Source organism: Rhea pennata, chromosome Z, assembly GCF_028389875.1.
Source record: "Rhea pennata isolate bPtePen1 chromosome Z, bPtePen1.pri, whole genome shotgun sequence".
Taxonomy (NCBI): Eukaryota; Metazoa; Chordata; class Aves; order Rheiformes; family Rheidae; genus Rhea; species Rhea pennata.
The window spans coordinates 62,926,979-62,947,705 of NC_084702.1; the positions used below are offsets into that span (position 1 = coordinate 62,926,979).

Consider the following 20,727-nt stretch of genomic DNA (forward strand, 5'->3'; position numbering starts at 1 on the left):
TCCTGCAAACCACTGTATAGCATCTAAAATTTAGTATAACATACATAAATATCCTTCACAGACTAAATTAGTCCTAACTGCAACTAGTAAGACAACTTTTAAGTAGCACAAACAAGTGTAAATGCCGTAATAGGAGATCCATGGCTTATTTTTTAAAATTAAAATCTCAGAGCAGTGAAATCAGCTTATTTATTAGAAAGGACATTCTTCACACAATTTATATATATATACACACACATACATACATATATATATATAAATAATAATAATATAAACTATATATTTTTTATATAATTTTTAAACACTTATACAAACAATACAGATGAAGGCTTTGGTTTGCAATTGTTCTGTTTCAGAGTACAACATATAATGTATAATTTGTTTCTAATAAGTAAAGCAACCTGAAAATCGTATCTTACTGTAAAAAGATGTATAAATTCAACACTATCCCTATGTGCAACACATTACTATAAGCAATCATATTTAGTATTACTGTGAAAAATAAAAGAGCATTTGCTTTAAACAATTACCAGTTTAAAATCATTAGAGAGGAAGTGATATTTTTTAAATTCCCATACTAGATGGGGACAGTTAGTAGCAAAGTTTCTATGTATCACAGAATGGCTGAATTTGGAAGGGACCTCTGGAGGTCATCTAGTCCAACCTGCCTGCTCAAGCAGGGCCACCTAGAGCACATTAGACAGGAGCGTGCCCAGGCGGGTTTTGAACACCTCCAGAGAAGGAGGCTCCACAACCTCTCCGGGCAACCTGTGCCAGTTGCTCTGTCACTCTCACAGTAAAGAAGTTTCTTCCTTATATTCAGGCAGAACTTCCTGTGTTTCAGCTGGTAACACTCTAGAGCACTTCCATTCTGATCTGGCAGCAGAATAACCTAAAAGATTGTATGTGTACTTAGGTTCACTGAGCTTTTGATTTAGTTAGTAATGTCATTTCAAGAGTACCAAGGAATGTTATTTTTGACGTAAATATTTCTTTATTGAAAATTGGCTTGAAAATGCTCACTTCTCTCATGCAAAGTACAAAAAAGGTATCAGATCGTAGCTTCTTTCAATTATTACCAACCCAAAACTGAGCTTACTGACTGAGGAGTGCCCTCAACTCTAAACTCTGTAGTGCTTCCAGCTTTTGGTCACACAGAAGTCAGCATGTGAGGGAAGGGAGCTAGCAGTCTCACTCCAATACCTCAGTTCCTGATATATTCTATACTTACATTTTTCTATAGAGAGTGTAGTTTGTTGTAAGATTCGTTTGTCTTCCTGAAGTCCAGCTACAAGCAAGTTCAACATTAAAGTAATAAATGCAGGAAATATTTCCTGGTGTGTCTGGAGGAACTACAATTACATGAAGAAAAATTAATTAATTCTGGTAAAAATAAGCCACTTCAATAAAGGTCAATTATGTCAGTCAAAAGGCAGATAATAGCAAACTTCTGTAAATGAATTGCATAGAACATCTTTTTATTATTTCTTACTGCCCTCAAAACACTTCATAAAACCAAAACTAATCTGAGGAGTTTGCACTGTCTTAGAGAGCAAAAGACTACTCCTGGGGAAACATTATCTATGACCCTGAAGAGACCACTGATTCCAGATTCTCTTTATCTTATTATCAAGATATTTAGACAATCCTCTGCAATCTCTATAGTCTAAAATCATCCATAAAATATAATACACTCAAATAGATCTGTTAGCAGTCAGACTTCTTCAGTCAGAAGAAACTGCAGTTGAGTAGAAGAAAACTGGTCTCAGTGAAATAATCTGGTTTAAGCAGTCTTCTCTTCATTTTTCTCGTCCAATGCTTCAAAAGACCTTCTTTTTATTGATAAGCTTATGGTGCACTGTACTTTGGGCACAGGCAATTCTCTCTGCTGTTTTTTATTCTAAGGATGTATTTCTTTGCATTTATTGTTCCTTTACTGCAGTAGAGTCCCAAAGCACATATTAATATAATCTGGACCTAATCTGTCCAATCAATTAGAGAAGTTTTACGTATACATTTATCTTGTCACCTTCTTCAGGTGAGACTGTAGTTGTAATTCCTAGGAAACACAACAGGAGCAGTGGGGATATCATCCCTAGAGGAAGCTAAAGTTTGCTAGCCTAGCAAAGAGACTTCATCAAAGTGACAGATCCAGTACTCACTGAACTCAGCTTCACTCTGACTTCAGCTGACCAGAAGTCAGGGTCAGAGCGGCTATGGACTAGCACTAGTAAAGAGACAGCAGCAATTTCATGCTTTATTTCAGATTATAAAGGAGATATCTGAATACTGGTGTCTTAAAGATGCCACAAGGTAAAAAATTTACTTAAAAATATTAAATTTCATTGTCCTGTATTTCTACTTACAGCCAGATTTAACTTTAGTGTGAACCAAAAGTTGTTCTTTGCCTAGATAATTAATGAAACATTTCACGCGTGCTTCCTGGTAAGTGAAATTATGGATGGTTACACTAGATACTGTCTCGTTGACAACATTATAGTTTTCCTGAGAAATCAGTTCATGATTCAATTTCCAGATGATGTGGCTTGCATTTCTGAGAGACATGTAGTGTTTTCCAAGAATGCAAAACAGTTTCAGGGTGGATCCTCTCTCAATTTCAGGAGATGAGGGAAAAATTTCAGCATCTCTGACAGAGTTTTCATCTAAAAACAAAATCAAAGATATCACATAATGTACTTTCTTTTAAAACCTATGAAAGACGGTAGCTTACTTTGTTAGCAACAAGTATGTTTAGAGATCATTAAGCAATGAAAGATCAGAAGTCATCATATGCCCTCAAAGAAGAAGCTTCAGGAGGTTTGCTTCCAGTGCGTTAGGAAACTGTGAAAGCACACCTACGTCAGGAAAACGCATCAGTGATCATCCGTAACAGGCCAATCTCCCACCTGAAACTGGGACTTCTGCAGGTGTTTGCAAGGCATTTGTTCTCTAACAAAAATGTACAGGTGTCATAGCTTGAGTGCTGGCACTGGGAGATAATATTCAAATAATATTTATATAACCCATTTGTGTAACCCATTTTATGCACAATGGGAGGTTTTTCAAATGTAGTTCAAATAAGCTCAGTTGCTGGAATCTGATATTGCTGACTGTAAACCCAGCACATTATAAAAACATTCTTATACAATATATATGTTAGTAAGGCAATTAATTTCTCAGAAATAATGCAAAAATTAACAATTTTTAAAATAATTGAAAATGAAGAACAATCTGTTATCTTTTTGTCTTTTCTTATATAAAACAGTTTTTTAAACACATTTAAGAGTGTATATGAGACTTGGATAGTAACATCACTACTGAGCATATCAGAAAATACAAGTTGCTACGTTTTTAAATTTACAGGTTTTTGCAATGTATTTCAACATCTTATTAGTATTTTTACCTCCACAGAATTTATATTCTCAAATGCAGTGCAGGAATTGTATACAAAATTCTTATTAAACACACACAAAAGGAAAATAGAGAACGAATGATTTTAGCAGTGTTGTCAAACAGTGCAAGAATCACTCAACGGTGTCCTACAGGAACTAGTTGTTTTGATTTTCACTGATACTTATTCCTTGGTGTCAAACTGCATCAATAAGTTAAATGAAAACAGAAAACAATTTTTATAATTCTCTTTCATTCCTACAATCCCCCAAAGGAATTCTTTCTTGTTTTCCGATAATTCTCTTTCAGTGTACATTACTTGTGCTAGGTGAATTGAACTATGTTTATTTCCTTTCGCATCAAAGTCGTACTATTGGTTGTTCTAAATACCACCACACAAAATGCTTGTGCATCAACTGCAAGCATTCAACTGCACTGCTCTTCATGTACCATTCCAGTTTCTACATACATATGCACCTCTTCCACCTAAGTCCAGAACAACTCAACATACAAGTGCCGTTATATAACACATTACTGGTGTATGCAAAGTCTGAAAGAAAATAAATTGTATGTGACATGTCAGTCATTGTCACAAAGTCGTTATTCCAAACTGCATTATTCCAGATGGGGATTTCCTATTCTAACTAACCTATACTATTCAGTTTAATCAGTTTAAACCGATATCGTTGTCAAAAGTAGCATTTTTAATCCCTGATCATTCATTCACTCTGGTGCTATCCCCTTTCTGTGCCAGAACAAGCATCTATGATGCACCACACATGGAGACCAGTACTGATAAAATTAAAAACCTGGCAAAAAACGTTTATTTTTCATCCAGATCAGTTTTGTAACCCCTTCACAACTGGCCATACCAGTGTTTGTTCCTACGGAAGCAGAGGGAGCTCCAGCAGCACAGGGAGTGCACAACTACTTCCCCCCAACACCCCAACTTCAGCAGCAGGGCAGGAGGCTTGAACTGACTGTGGAACTACTGCATTAAAAACTGATCTTCAAAAATTGCTGAAAAAGTTAGGAATAATGTAAAAACATTGATAGTCATTCCATTAATCTCTGAATAAATAATATTTGACTTTAGACATTAACTCCTCTTTAAATGGTCATATGTTATATAAATATTAATTTGTTCTGTCAGCAGATCTCCAAGTTACCAGTCTCGACAACCCAACAGGAATGACATACATGATTTTCTGATGCAGATTTTCCTCCTACATCCTGGCATCAGGGAAATAGAGATAAATTTTAAAATACACAAAAGAAAACAAACCCAAACTATAATGATCACAGTTAACACTCCACAAAGATCAAGAACATCAAATGAATTTGTCACTCTATACTATAGAGTACTTACCCAATCACTTCTATTTTTTAAATTCATTTTTCTATTTTCATAAGTCTTTGAAGTGTCTTTTAAAAAAGGTTTTTTAGGAAACTTTCTTGATTATTTGTGCGTATCACTAAACTTTCCACCTTACCTGCTGCAGAGCTCCAGCAGAGAAGGACAAGCATCCAAATCAAATAGCAGACCATTTCCTTTTCAGTAAGTAGGTGCAGGAAATACTGTTATAAAATAAAAATAGACTTCAAGTAAAAATACCCGTGAAATCTTACTATTTTGAAAACATTCATATAATAAGAGTTAGCAATCTAATTCAGCATACCTCACTTGTGTCTAAGTAAAAAACTAGTAGAAACAAATTTAGCTTTTGCATAAGTTAGCAAATGGAAGAGACTTACTGCAGGATTCGACCTAATTTAGTACAGAGGAGAGGACTCCATGGGGTCTAGGGAAGAGACCTCCCGTAACTTTTCCTCCTGGCAATGAGCTCTTAATTTGGTTCAATCAATTCTATGCACCATTTCCTTCCACCCACTCCAATGCTGATCAGCAGCTGGTTATTTGACATGCAAACTGCAAGTTATTACAAGTCAGACACACAGTACGGACTCGGAAAGTTACAACGCCCTCACGTCTTGGATGGTTGTCACTGTGCTCATACACGATTAGGTAGCTCTTTGCCTGGTGACTTAAGACACTGTGTACGTAAGCATTGATAAAATGTTCTTGGACTGAAAAGTTGATCAAATTCAGAAGCACTTCACTTAAAGATAGTTATAACAACGTAAGTCCAGACCTTCTACTAAACAAATAGCATGAACAGCATGCCTTCTTAAACATGAGCTATTTAGAAAGACAGTGGATTCATCAAAACCAGATTACTTGCCAGAAGGGACAATTTCAGTGAAAGTCTCAAACCCAAAGTTGCTGAAATAAGGCTTTACAACACTGAAAACTGGTTTTCCATTTACTTTGAGAGGCTGCTTAGAATAATTACAGCTTTAAAATGTTAAGTTAGAGGAAAAAATTGACCAAAACTAACTTTTCTGTTTTGGATTATTTCTAAACCACCAGCTTCAGGATAAATAAAACTCTTACCATTCAGATCTAGTTTTAAGATTGCTTCCAATTACAAGAACATCTATTTCTGTATGCAATGTAGCAGTTACACCTAGGAATAAAGCACATGGTACATCTGTAAATGGAAGAGATCATATTACTTCAGCCTATACAAAGCATAGGCCCAGTAATTTTCAAGAATTTTAAAAATCTTTGATGAAAGTGCCAAGCCTGATGGGTTATGCTTTCCTATTAGGAAAAGTAGGAAGTAAAGGAGACTTTCAGTCTTTAGTAATTACTACTGTCCCACTGTGCCAAGCTACCATCCGGAGGAACGGACACCAGAAGAGCCGAGCTGGACGCTAGGAGATCGAGTCCGCGCTTGGCCCCTCAGGGCCATCCGAGTGCGACATAATGCACAGATTAATTCAGAAAAGCCATAAGCGCAAGTGTTCAAAACTCCAAGATACAAATCCATTAGCATTTACACAAATCTTAGTGGGAAAGAGGATACTTCAGACAAAGAAGGCAAATAGGAACGTCTGGCTCCTTCCCAGATGATGGGGTGTGGGAGCCTCAGCTTCCAGGACTAATGCCACCACAGGCAAATACACCAGGGAGCATCAGAAGAGGAAAAGGGAGACTTCCTGGCTTCAATCAAAGAGAACAACATGGTAATATATGGGAGGAAATAGTGCATGAGAGCAACAGTTAATGTCTTTTGCCAACTCTCTAAACTCTTAGAGATCAAGCTTTGACATGCCCACGCATGGAAAAATGACAAACATTGTAGTAAATGATGCTGAGCACACTGGTTTCATAATCCAGTCCCTGACTGATCAAAACCTTAAGTCAGGACAAATAAAATTTAAAATCTGAACATTTAAAGAGGACTTGCATATGTTGTGTTTTAAAAAATGCTATCATAATCTACTAAAATCATTTTAAATTTAGACTATTATTCAAATAATATTTGTTGAGAAAACAAAACCATCAGACTTATGGAGACCTCTGACAGAGCAATGGGGAGCACAGCCTCTTGAAATGCTACACCAAATTTGACAGCAGAAATTTGTTCTACAGATGCCAGGAAGAACACAGCCCTCGTTTCTCTTTCTTTCAGAGGTCAATGACTTGTTCATATAAAAACTGCAAAATTATTGGAAACTGAAAAAGCAGGAAAGATGTTTTCTTTCACTGTCTAAATAAGAAAAGCTAGGCACAAAAAGATAAGATATATTTGTTCTAAAATCCTGAAGGATATTGTGACCAGAAGTCAGTCCAGTTAATAACTACTGATAGGAATTCTTTTGTTCAGTACACCCCAGAGCTATGAAAGCAAAATTGTTTTGATAAACCTTTTCCTTCATTCTAGAACTGTTTACCATATTAATATTTGATATTAATTTGACAATTTAAAATTTTATTTATATTCCAGTTTTCACCTAAATGCCACTTGAACAGACAAAAATAGTATTTCAGAGTGATTCATTATTTGTTATGCTTGTATTGGTTTACAAAGTAAGTCTCTGAACATATCTTAAGGTACAGCTACTCAACACATAAAAGTTGTAACACTTCTTTGACAATGTTACACCTCAAAAAAATTTTTAAGGGAAAAACAAAACTATTACTCCAAAACAAAATTAAGTTTCTTATTAAATAAATATACTGCTCTTACTCATTCAAACTACTTGACCGTACAGAATTTGATGATACCCAAAGAAATGACAGGATACCAGTACTGCTACAACTGGTGATACTGCTAGGCAGAAAGCAGAGCTCTCAGCTGCACTGTCACCACTGTTCTTGATCTATGATAGAGAAGCAACAGGCAAGCAAGGGCTTAAAAAGCCTTCATCTACACATCTCATCTTTGAGTTTTACTCTTAGCCTTTGCATTTGAGAGGCTACAACCATTAGTCTACCGTGAGAAATGACTGTCTGCTGAACGCTTTCAGGCAGTAAGATACCAGATGTAATGCTTGCGCCTTTCTGCCCATCCCTTGAGCATGGTAACTGAAAGACAGAACAAGACAGAGCTCAAGATAGCAGGCAATTAGGTGAGAAATGGAGATGGTCCTAGCAGTAGGATCTGTGCATTGTGCTTTAAAGAAAGGCAGAACTCCCAAGAGAGCTTTTCCCCAAACCAGATCCAAAACTCTTCCCTCCCAAATCTGGCACCTGTTTTAAGTTAAAGTTCATGACACCTATCAGCCAGAAAAATGATCCAGACTAACACACACACACACCTGAAAACTGTTAGCAAACTTGTTTTGGAAGCAGAAAACAGGGGAAAAAAGGGGAAAAAAAAGAAAAAAACTTTCCTAGACTGTTCAAGTGATCAGCTAGAGCCCTAAAACATGAGGAATGATTACAATCATTGTCTTAATGCAGTGCTAAAAATATTACAAGAATACTGAGAAAACTGTTGGTTATCATGTGCTGCCACAGGGACAAGAAAGAAAGAAAAGAACAAAGTGACCATAAAAATATCACTTTCCAACTTCCTTTTTAGTCAGAAAATATCACCATGACCCTGCAGCTTGCTTACCCAGATAATACAGGCATTCCAAAAGTCGGATTTAACCATATATCCTACAAAACACTATAAACACACTTTATAGACTCAGCTGATCGTGAGTTCTGCACTTATTATCCTTATTATTACTATTCCAAAACCTGTTTTTAGAAGTTAATAGGAATATAGGCAATAACCGTTTGATTTCACCATTTGATTTTCTGTCTTTTCCACAATGACTGAGAAGCTTGCTCCCTACTTCCATTTTCAGATATCTTTCTCCACATGCAAACACCTAGATGTACTTCTCAGCTTTATATAAGCTGAGATATGTATGATTAAAAAAATTGTAGTCTTTGTGTCCTGCTTAAAAAGGTTTGTTTTCATTCCTTTGGATTTTTTTTTAATTCTCCTTTGAAGGTTCTCCAGTATTTCACACCCTTCCTGACATGCGAACACATCTGAATAGTCAGAGCTGAATAGTCAGATTTACAGGAGAGGGCGACCGTCTCCTTCACATGAGTGCAATCTGTGTAACATGACTTTGTTTCACCTCTGCACAGCAATCTGCACCATCCCCTGACCACCAGCACTGCTGGATGCTAAATATCTTACTTTCGCTGTTACACAAACATTGGATTGCTACCGGACACCTACCTGCTTTGTGTCTTGTTATGTATCGAAGCACATTAGCCTTTTTCACCAGCAGTTGAGGCAGTCATCTGTAAGGATCCTTATATCCTTCCAAGAGTTTTCTGCTCTGTTGACCATATGTTCTTTGATCCCAAATATATTTGTCCTGTGTTAGCCTGCATGAGACAACTGAATAATAATAATAAAAAACCCCACTATTTTACCCTGCTGACTCAAATCATCCTATAGAGGTTGTAAGTTGCTTTATGTTCTTTTTTACTACCTGTAATTTCAATATAACATGTAACTTTACCAACAATATCCTAGTCAGAGCTGCTCACTAGAATATGGAATGGTAGCGTGAAACCAATCTCCATAAGATGTATTAAAAACAACTGCGTTTTGAGAGCTGCCAGGAAGTTGTATAATTTAAAAAGTTCCCTGCAAGTCCCAAATAAGGCAAGGTTTTTTCTTTCTAATTAGATTAGCATAATTAAGTATTCTACCAAAATCAAAAGCTAATCATTTTTAGCATAGCTACCCTAACCCTGCAAACAAAGCTTTCTTTCCCGCACCTTTTCCTTTTGAAACTCTCCTTGTTGACAGATTAGTCTCTGCTTGATAACAGAACCCAAACTTACTATTCTATTCTTTTGCCTAATACTTTAAGCTTTTTTCAAGCTTTCTTGTCCAACACCTTAATTTAGGGACCAGAAGTTAACACTTCAATATTTTAGACAACCATCTTTAAAAGCACAACACTCATGCAGTCCCTTAAAGAAAGAAGTTCAATGCAGCTTCTCCAATTTATGCATGAGTTTGCATAATGATGCTGATTTAAGTCAGATGAAATCTAAATATGCTACTTTGAGAAAATTTGAGTGAATATAATTTAAGTAGCCAACATTTGGCAAACAGCCTGTACCGCCTCTGAGAACAATTAGATATATTGCATATATTGCATATATTTTGAGAGCTCATGCCACTGTATATACAAACAAAACCACTGCAGGATAATCTTCCTAAGAGAGAAAAACAGTTAGCTAAATAGGAAATATAAATTCTGCCTCATGCACTCAGAAGAAACATGCAAACCTGAAAGGAGTTGCTTGGCCTGGAGTCGCTCACACAAGGGAGGATGTTACACAAGAGCGTAACCTCAGTTTGAGGTTACTACATGGAGAGCTTTGAACACATGCACACAGCATTGCTGGTAAAAGACTATATCCCAGTGAAGAAGTTCATGCTTTCCCACATACAGCATCAAGCAAAATTCACGGAAGGGCCTCTGTTAGAAAGACAAGCCTTTAACTCACCACAGCTGCAGAAGAGGAATTTCTCTTAACGTGGAATTGCAACCTTCTCCTCTCCAAGATTAGAAAAGGATGTAATAACACAGGAAGTTACCAGGCACAGCCCAAATAACACTTTTTCCTGTAATTGAATGAAAACACATCCAGCGCCAGCAGCAGGGTCCACAAGAAGCAGCTGTAAAACTTTCTGCGAGACACCGAGTACCATGCAAGCGTGTGAGGGGTTACGGCTCCGCCACCCCCGCTGGAGGAGGGGGGACCAGGGGCAGCGCCCAGCACCGACACCGAGGGCGGGCTGGGCTGGGCTGGGCCGGGCCGGGCCGGGCTGGGCACCCCGGCCGGCAGAGCCCCCGCGCGGGGCGCTGCGCCCCGGGTGCCCGGGCGAGCACCGCGCTCACGCCGTGCGGGATGGGACGGACCGGCGGCGGTGGCTGGGGCACTGCGGGACGGCACCGCGCGCAGCACAGCCCCCGTCAGTGCCCTGCGATCCCTCAAACCGCGTAAACATTCAAAACGAAACAAGCGTCTTAAGTAACAGGCATTCCCGAGACGCTGACAGGGATGTACCTAATCCACTATTTCGGTAAGCAGCACTCAGAGACCACAGATGTTACGATCCCTTTTAAAGCAAGCAAATGGACTGCAGTTAATGACTTAGAGGAAAATCAGCCAGCCATCAGCAACGGAGAAAGGAAGGAGTGCAGTCAGAATTGGAAGTAATACTGCAATTAAAAGGGATACGCTAAAGTTAGTGGGAATTCAGAGTCCCCAGTAATGTGCCTCTTATTAAGCATCAGCAGTCCTTTCGAAGCACGCAATTAACTCTCCAAGCACAGATACTGCTTTTCAATACCTTCATCAACGCAGACATCATCCAGAGCTCTTGTCCCCAGTCCAAGAGGAGATCCGTAAGGGCAGTTACATGGGTATTTCCCCTACATTATTGCCACAGGCAAGTTAGAACAGACAAAAAGCCATAGTAGATCCAGATATAGCATTTTAAATAAAAAAAAAAAACAAAACACTCATATACAAACAAAAAACACAAAAAATTAGACAAGCAGGGTCATAGCTGTCTCACACGCTTACACACCTCTTCCTGGCCAGTGCATTGCTCTCTAGGTGGCACCTTCCCATCTCTGCTAGCCCAGAAAAGCGTGCCAGTTCCCTGCTGTGCCGCTGCCCGCAGCTACCAGCCTCAGGCATCACCAGCCAAGGTCTCCCAGCATTTGCATCCATACATCTCTCCCATCTCTGGAACCGGAGAAGGATCCTGGAATCTTTCATCCAGTCACAACATTCCCCTCCTTTCTAAGCTCCAAGCCCCGGTTTTCCCAATGTAATAATCTACATGCAGCAGCACAAAATGTAATCAGACTGCTAGTTGGTGCCCCTCCTCATGCCTCTAATTGGAGGCATCAGGATATGCCCCTTCTGTTTAGTCCAGGTGTCACAAGACTTCACACCAGCCCATACAGCTGCAGCTAGCAAGTAGCAGGCTTCACATTCCCCACTATCACATACACAATTGTTTGCTACCTCTCATAATTCACTTTTTTTTTTGATGCCAACTACAGCATATCATGCTGCTGATTCCAGTCTCTGAATAATACTATTTGATAAAGAAAATCCCCCAAATAAACTGCAGTTCTCAGGCCATACTGCTGGTGTGCTTGAACACTTTGGATTGAGAATAATCAGTCCTGATATTTGCTTTATTGATTCTTTTCTACTGCTATTGCTCTAGCTAGCTCCCATTTGCTTGGCCTTTCCCTTATAGCAGACATTTCAGCCCACAACTTCAGCACTCACATCAACTTCAGAGCATTCATTAGCCTTTGCCTTTCAGCTAATCATCTAAATTCATGTAGGTAACTTCTTAATTGTTTTTATTTTTGGATTGACACTGCCACCTTTCCACCCTCCATGACCTAAGTGTAAAGCTGTATTATGAACTGTTTTGATGCTTCTAAGCTTCCTCTGCTATTTACAGGGTTTTTTAATGTTAATAATGGTAGGTTATTTTACTGTTAGTATATATGCCAATATTTTGCATTTATTTTGCTGTTAGATAGCCTATAAAACAAGTATGATTTAATAGAAATGGAAGCAATACCTATGCTCTCCTTGACATATCAGAAGTTTTTCTTCAATGAACATAAAAAATGGGACTAGACTCTTCTTTGAATTGTGTACACCCGCATCCTGGACATGCTCTAATAGTTGCCTGTACTGATAGATTAATATAGTACATTATTTTTATTGAGTTACAAGATGGCTCAGTTTTGCAGTGATGAAAACTTGCACAAGACCTAACAAAAGTTAAGCAAGAGTATTTTTAAAAAAGTCATCCTTTGACAACTTTAGGACTCCAAAGGCTTAAAGTTCTCAAAGTTTTAAATGCTCTGGTAGACTGGGTTGCAACACTTCAGACATTCCAGGATGCAGAAGGTGCTTGATGAGAACCAGCAATAATTATTCCAGATACCACCATCTGTAATGATGTAATTGTAAAGAAAAACATCCTACAAAAAGACGACATGATTTATCAAAAATGATTTGCCATAGGAGACAGGAAACATTAAAGAGCACCAAAGAAATCTATGCCAGAAATGTATTTTCACGTCTATACTTAGACATTTTTATCCTGTTTGTGCAGGAATGCTCTTAAGAGGCAAACTGTTCTGTCTTGAGAGTGGAAGAAAGCAAAGCTGCTGTTGCTGAAGTGTAGAGGAAGAAAGCGTCTTCAAAAGAAAGACTCTTCCTCATTCTCCTTTACCAACAATCTTTTGACTGGTGATTCAGGGATGGCCAGTCCAGGGACTGTTTTGTCGTGGATGCTACTCCTTCCTGAAGGGGGGCATTTGTGCCGATCATACCAACAGGGACAGACAGAACACTGCAAAACTACAACTAAAAAAAGAATCTGACCTCTGATCACTTATTACCTTACAGTAGCTGAGTTGTGAGAAGTATTTCTTTCCTATATTACGTAAGACCGTACCTTATACGGTTACTAATCACTGTATAATTAAAACGAGTCTGTGTAAGTTAGCCCTCGGGCACAGAAAAAAATTACGTGCAATTGAGTGGAAAAAATGAAATGCGTTTTCACTGGCCAGCCTTGCAGAACTTAATCTTTGCAGTCTTGATGAAAGCAGGTCTGATAGGATGCGTATTTTGGAATTTGACTTCAAAAAGTAACAAAGATTCTTTCAGGTCCAACTTGCTTGAAGACTCAGTATCTTAAAGTCTGTGAGGTGGGGACATCTGAAATATTAGAAAATGTTTTCTTAAAATCACTCATGTTTGCAGAAAACCCTCAAGCATTCAAAGCATAATTTCAAGAAGCAGTCAAATACTCTACAACATCTTCAACTGCATATATGTCCTATTTTGACCCATTCAATTGGAATGAAAAGTGTACAGAATCAGAGATACCTGAGTACACAGCTGCACAAGAACCAAAACACTTCAAAACTTCAGGGAATACTTAGATTCTCATTTAAGAAGAAAGAAAAGGTACGCAAAAAGCTTCTAACTGCATTTGACTTATTCAGCCATTTCCAATAACTTTCAAATTAAGTGACACATTGAAAGCAGTTCTTAGTCATCCTTGCCAGCCAAATCTGAAACTGAAGGCAGAAGTGTGCAAATCAGACATCTATATGAACAGACAAAACAGCAATAACAGAGATATGGACAAGATGACCATGTCCATATTACCTACTTCACTAGCATCCTGAAAAGCAATTGCTCATTGCTGTTGCCAGGGAAAAAGTCAAGGTGCACATGGTAGTGACTGATGTCAAGAAAGCTGTATCTCCTCAGAACATTTGTTACTTACCTTGTTATATGCTAGCCAAAACAAGAGCAAATCTACTTCTCCTCTTCACTCTGCTCTTTCCATCTATCTTTTCTCTTCCTATGGCTCACCAGTCCTTACAGCAATAGTTTTTTCTTCCTATGCTGATGCAAAGCCTTCACCCAGATCTTGATGAGCTGTTTTCTGAAAAGCAAACATTTTTCCACACTGGGACAAAATATTGACTAATCAAATACCAAAGCCGTAACTCCTCTCTTCCTATGAATTTATAGTCATAATTAAATTGCAAAGGGAAGAGAAAAAAAATTAGTTTCTAAAGGAGAATTTGTTCTTTTCACAAAGTTAACTAATTAGAGTGTATTAATAATATTCTGTAAAAGATGACTTGATTTATTAAGACTTGTATTTACTTTTATAAAAAGTTCAAAGGTAGCCACAACACATTCTTTGTGGGCAGATTTTGTAGCCAGAGAAAGGTTAACTATTTTAATTTTGTTTATAGAGTAATTCTCAATTTTTGTCTAGCTCATATTTCTAACTATGGAAAGGATAGCAGATACTTTGGGAAAAAGCTCTCCCAATTCACAACAGCAAAAATACCCTAATAGCTTGTATTTATGCTTGGAAATTTAACTGCTTTAAAACCTGCAACTTCACTGCATAATAGTATTGGTTACTTATTCAATATAATTTCAGATCTGCCAACATGGCACATTTATATCATGAACCGCTGGCAGCATAGTTCTAAAGTTACATTGCCAACTGGGTTTCATTTTAACTACTTTACAATGAGATCAAATACACAGTTGCATAGCTATGCTATAGGAAGGAAAATCATTATACAAATATTTTGCTCCTGTCAGCAGCAGGATGAAACTGCACATTAAGATGCGTTCTTATCAGTGTATAAAAGGTCCATTTCCACAATGGTATGAGCTGATACTAAAAGGGCACTGCCCTAGTCCCCTCCTTTGCCTCCCTGACATTCCTAACTTCTTATACCAGTCCTTTGGTAATCTAACTTGGAGTACTAAATTAACAGAAAATTATTCACTTTGTTAGAATGAGATTTTCTTCAGTTTTGCTGGCCTAAACTGCCTCATTCCCTTAAATGTAAGGGGGAGGGACTGGAACAATGATTGTACTGACTTTCATTAGCTTAAGTCATTGCAGAACAACACAAAAACATCAGTGGCATTTTATTTCCTGCTGATTTGGCTTGTGTGTGGGAAAATCCAGCTGAAAGTAGTCAGAGTATAATCAATTTCTAAGTATTTGTTTTTCATCAGGCAAGTTATTTGTTGTCAAAAATGTGCTAGCAGGAACAAGGGGTATTTAAATAGCAAAAAACAAACAAAAAAAACAACCCACACAAAACCTAACTGTCCTTGGATTTCTTTCTAAAATAACATGAAACTCCACAACAGCACCACCAAATTCTAATATCCTCAAAACTTATGCTCTTAACGTACTGATTTATGCCTGTGGTCTTAATTTCACCTCAATACATCAGCCAAAGTATTACTGCTTTATCACTCTCTGAACAATCAATGATATGTGACAACTAAATTACTTAAATTTAATCTAGTTTTAGAGGCAGACATATACAAATTGTCCAAACCTAATAAAACCGATATGAAGGGTTGTAATTATGATAAACTTGAGTAATTGCTCACTGTGTAACAAGTGTAAAAAAGTTTAAAAGTTAGATTAAGAATATTTGCAAGTAACTACATATTCAGCTCTGTTTTAGAGAAGATTTATTCTTCAAGAAAAAGAATCAGGTGTTTTCCAAAGAAGGCCACAAAGCCGTTATCCATTTCAGAACAGAGAAGTATGCAATACTTCCTTCCCCTGTGACATCTTCCTTTACAGTATTGCAACACCATAACAGATTGCATTTACAGCTGAAAAATGCTAGCAAAGAAGGGACATTTTATCCCCAGAGTTTTGCTTCGAAGTTTACTCTAGAAGTTTTAAAAACTTTCTCATCCTATGCTAATTCAAACTTCCCCTAACCTTTTACTGCTATTACTTATTGTAATAATTGTAAAACGCAGACAAAATTACACCCACTTGTACAAACAGATTAAATTAATCTGATTAATTCGTTCAGAGAATCCTGTATGGTTTTTATAGCAGAAAAAGACACCCTTTTCCTCTAATTTTTTCCAGCAAGATCACAAAAAGCATAGACTCCTGATTAGGATCACAACCAACACTAGGTTAGTCCCAATGAAAAGAGCCCACTAGAAGGAAAGAGTTACAATTTATAGAAATAACTACCTGAACTGAAAGCAAGTTTCTCACAAACAAGACCAAAAAAGAAAAGAAAAAAAAGTTACTTACCTGAGAATGGCTTATCATACAGACATTTTTCTCTTCCTATACACTACATTTGGCTTTGAGAAGATTCGCACATTATTTCTAGAGTTGTCTTTCAAAGGTGATATGCCCTCTGGTACTTCACTTACTCAAATAAGAGTAGCAAGTAGGAATTACAGCAACACATACACACACACACCCACACCCCAGCCTCCAAGAACCATAACAGTCTCCAAAAGCAAATTGTGTTAATTGTCAGATCTGCAGTATCTTGAATCTCTAAGCAAGGCTCTTCGCATTCAAAAGATCTTGGGACCATTACTTCTCTGTTTTCTCATCTTGAAACATAGCTCCTGGTCCCACTGTGTGCCATTCAAAGCTGGTATGTCTTCTGCAACTCACGCATTCTATTTTCTGTTGCCTCTCAGGTTAACTGGACCAGGAATTCTGAGGAAACAGCAAGCAGCTCAGACACACAGCTAGCCTACCAAACCTGAAAACACCTTGTCCATACAAAAGGAACTCCCCCCACCCCCAACACACACACCTCTTTCACCTATGATCCTCTGTAGTGGAGTGCTGGCACCCAGGAAAGATAGCTAAGGCTAAGGTGGCACAGTCAAACAACTACCCACCAGCAACCTTAACATTTCCCAAGATAAAGTACCAACATTTTGCTTGGCAATGCCAGACACTAACGTCAGAAGTAATGTCTGTTGTCCTTGAGCAATTGTGAGCACTGTGAACTCCATTCACCAGCAATGACATGAGACTAGTTCAGTTCAAGAGTTCTAGCTAGAAAAGAAAATAATGTAAGACTATCAGTCTCCATCTGGGCTGTCAGTTTAACAGCTATGGACAGTACAAACAGGCTTCTACAGTATGCCAGGAGGGCAGGTTTAGCCCAGTTGGTTAGAGCATGGTGCTGCTAATGCCAAGGTTGTGGGTTCAGTCCCTGTATGGGTATGCTGAGGGTTGGACTAGATGATCTCCAGAGGTCCCTTCCAACCTCCTTATGATTCTATGATCTTGTGAGTCACAGCAAAGCCGTAACAGAAGATTCATTAACTAGATTCAGGTGATCCTATTAGCTTCACAATTGCTGCACATCAGCCTGCAGAGTAATTAAGAGTTGCAAATTCAGAAGGATTTACCAAAACATTTTTCATTAAAGCACTGCTAGGAAGCATTTTATGGAAGTCTTTAGTGTGGAAAATATTAAGAGATAGAACACTAACAAGCCTCTAATCCTGAAAGTCTGAGAAACATCTTAGAGAGTGATTAGAGTAGGATGTAGAAGTACAATTGCTCCTCATAAGAAAACACCCACATACCAAAACAACCATCTTTGAGCTTAAGAATAGAATCAAGGAAGCAAGTACCACCAACCTGAATTTCAGGCTGTGCAGCAGGGACCTGCAAAGTCATCGCATTTCTGGAATAGGACAGAACAGTTTAGGAAATTTTTCTGATATAGATAATTTATTTCCAAGCCTCTGAAATTCACATGTGGGATTCATGGAATGATTTGATCATCCACTTCTGTCTGGATATCTGCAACTTGTGAAGAGTTAAGATGTCAAATCTATGCATGATGAAACTGAGCATTTGTTGTTGCTATGGTCTGAGGTCACGTTCTTCCTCACAGTGGTTTTGGTGGTCTTCTGCAGAGCACCATTTAGTGAAGCTGGAACAAGCACCTCAAGACAAACATGCTCAATAACATGGTGACTATATGATGATATCAAAGCCTGAAGTGCCAACAGACCTTTCTGTGGCACTATTCACTATTCAAAGCAGCAGCAAAAGTATATATCCCAGTGCACAAGTATTAGACTTTCTCAGAAGACCCTACAGCCATACTGATATCAGGACTCAGACTAAAAATCTTGCCAAGACTACCCCACAACTTTCTTAAAGAGATATCATCTGCTGTGACAATTTAAGTCCATGTGATGCATCTGCTAGAGGCCAGGCTAGCTGGTGCTTCCAACCTTCCCCACAGTAGACAGCTTCCTATTTCCAGAGGTATAATGCAGTCTGCATTAAAGAACAGCACTAAAAACCTCATTGAGCCTGCATGCACTGCAGTCTATCATCTCAGCCCTTCAAACAGAAGTACTGGTATCTGTTTTAATACTGCTTTTTGTGCAGATCACACTGATGCCAATTTTGAGTTATGTTGTGTACTCCAGCCAATTTTAGGCAGTACCTCAATTCAGATATCTAATTCTCAGCCTAGAGGCTGAGTTGATGCTCAGCTGTATGACTTTAGCTCAGTATTACTGAGAATCTGTTAAGTTTTGACAACGTACTTCAGATAAAGCCATCCAAGATGAGAAGAGTCAGAGCAGGCAAAAGTGCTGTTACTGAAGCAGTGGTAAGTAGCAGCTCAGATTACTGAGGAAAAATACCAACACAGAAAAAAGTATGAAACCACAAGAAGAGGCAGAAAATAAGATGGCAATTTAGCAACACTGAGGGTCAGCCTGTTCCTCAGAGCAATGGAAAATGACCTTCCCCACCTGACAACTGCCTAGTCAGCAGAGACTCATCAGACATCTCATGAGAGTCATATCAACACTTAAGATAGAAACATGCTAATCATAGCTGTCTCCTTTGTGTTTCCCAACAAATAATTGCTTGTACTCTTAGGTAGTGCATATTATCCTTGCAGTCTTTGTGCGCAAGAAAAATCCCCAAATAAAAGTGTTCCAGCAAGAGAGAGTTACATATCCACTGCTCTATGAACAGCAGACATGAATAAAGCAGGTGTATTCAGTTCTAGAATCAATCTCTAAGGTTTGAGCAGGCCAATCGACACAGAAACATCTTATATTGCATGCTCAGTCTATCCTGGTGAGAAACATTAACATTTGACATGCTGAATACAAGTTCCAAATACCGAATCCCCTAAGTAAAACTAAGTAAAAGATGCTATTCAGTTTATTATAGGACAGGCACATTATGGATTTCACATCTGCCAGAGGTGTCCATGGAATAAAGCTGCAGAGGAAGTACTTGATTCTCATCATACTGTTTCAACTGGTATACTGGTATATGTCAACTGCTTTAAGGTCAGAAAAATCAGCATTTTGAAGTGTGTGGGCTTTTTCTTTTTTTGGTAATATTTACCAAGACCAAGGACTACTGGTAAGTCACCTCCCAGCTTTCACCTCCTTACTACTAAAAGAAGGTAAAAGGGAACTACACAAGGTTCATACAGACGGTTAAAAAGGGAAGAGTGGGATGAAGAAAGGACAGAATCTAGACAGTAGTCGCTGCTAAAGGCCTTGACCTTATATTCTCAACATGCATGTTTAGCAATGACCAACACTGCCATATTTTCACAGAACTTGCTTATATACTTTCATTCTTACATTCAGATCAACATTTGAAATAAGTAGACAAAAAAAAAGAGAGAGAGATTTGAATCTACACAATACTACTAATCTGTTTCAAATAAATCATCTTTCATCTGGTAAGCATACCAATAGCAGTCCTTTGCATTTAAAATGCAAGTTAAATGAATCAGAAATCATTGTACATACGCAGCTGAACACACACAATTACACACCATTACACTAACCAAAAACAAAAGCCAAAAATCAAGTCCTTATTTGGTTCAAACCTCATTCATCTTTCCAGAAAAAAGCTTTATAAACATAATCATCTCCTGTGAACAATGCCCATATTTCATTTTGATTAGCAGAAGAGTAAAAGAGAACATTCCTTGAAGTTCAGGACTATTAAGCATACAGCTTATTTATCTAACCCTTATAACAAGATTAGATATATTGAAATCCATTTTAGATTAGTTTAAAAAGAGGCAAGGAAAGACAGAAAAATAGCACAAAGAAATCCTAATTGACAGAATTACATTGTGTTTAATCACACAGTAGTGATGACAAGCTAGTACTCCAGAACTAGTTAACCACAATCGCTATCAATAGCTTTCTTGGATGACACTTGCAGGTAATGGGCACATTCAGGGTTGAGTTCCCAAGAAAATATTATTCATTTTACATATGGAAATCAGATTCTGTCAGACAACAGGTCAAATTTCTGCAACTACTTAGGAGCATAAAGAGGAAGACAAACATTTTTAGTAGTGTCTGGCTCCCAGATGATTTGCCTAACCATGCTGGAACAGAGAACTGAATCCCTAGTCTCCTATAACACAAAGGAGTTCCTCTAATTTTCCTTCCTCACTGTCCTATTTTCACTTCTGCTTAATAAAAAGAAATAAAAGCCAAATTGGCTTCATTTAGAAGTGCCAAAGATTTTGAAGAAAATAGTTTGA

At 38.0% G+C, this 20,727-nt stretch overlaps 1 protein-coding gene across 1 annotated transcript in view; it reads right to left on the reverse strand.

Moving 5' to 3' along the window:
• IL31RA (interleukin 31 receptor A) overlaps positions 1 to 10,314 on the reverse strand; it is a 30,215-nt gene extending 19,901 nt beyond the window's left edge. The window contains exons 1-5 of the mRNA XM_062599749.1: positions 10,277 to 10,314; positions 8,985 to 9,136; positions 4,884 to 4,968; positions 2,367 to 2,663; positions 1,232 to 1,352 (exon numbers count right to left, since the gene is read on the reverse strand). Coding sequence (XP_062455733.1) covers positions 1,232 to 1,352; positions 2,367 to 2,663; positions 4,884 to 4,938 — 473 coding nt within the window. The 5' untranslated portion in view covers positions 4,939 to 4,968; positions 8,985 to 9,136; positions 10,277 to 10,314. The remainder of the gene's footprint in view (positions 1 to 1,231; positions 1,353 to 2,366; positions 2,664 to 4,883; positions 4,969 to 8,984; positions 9,137 to 10,276) is intronic.
• Positions 10,315 to 20,727: the final 10,413 nt, after the last annotated feature.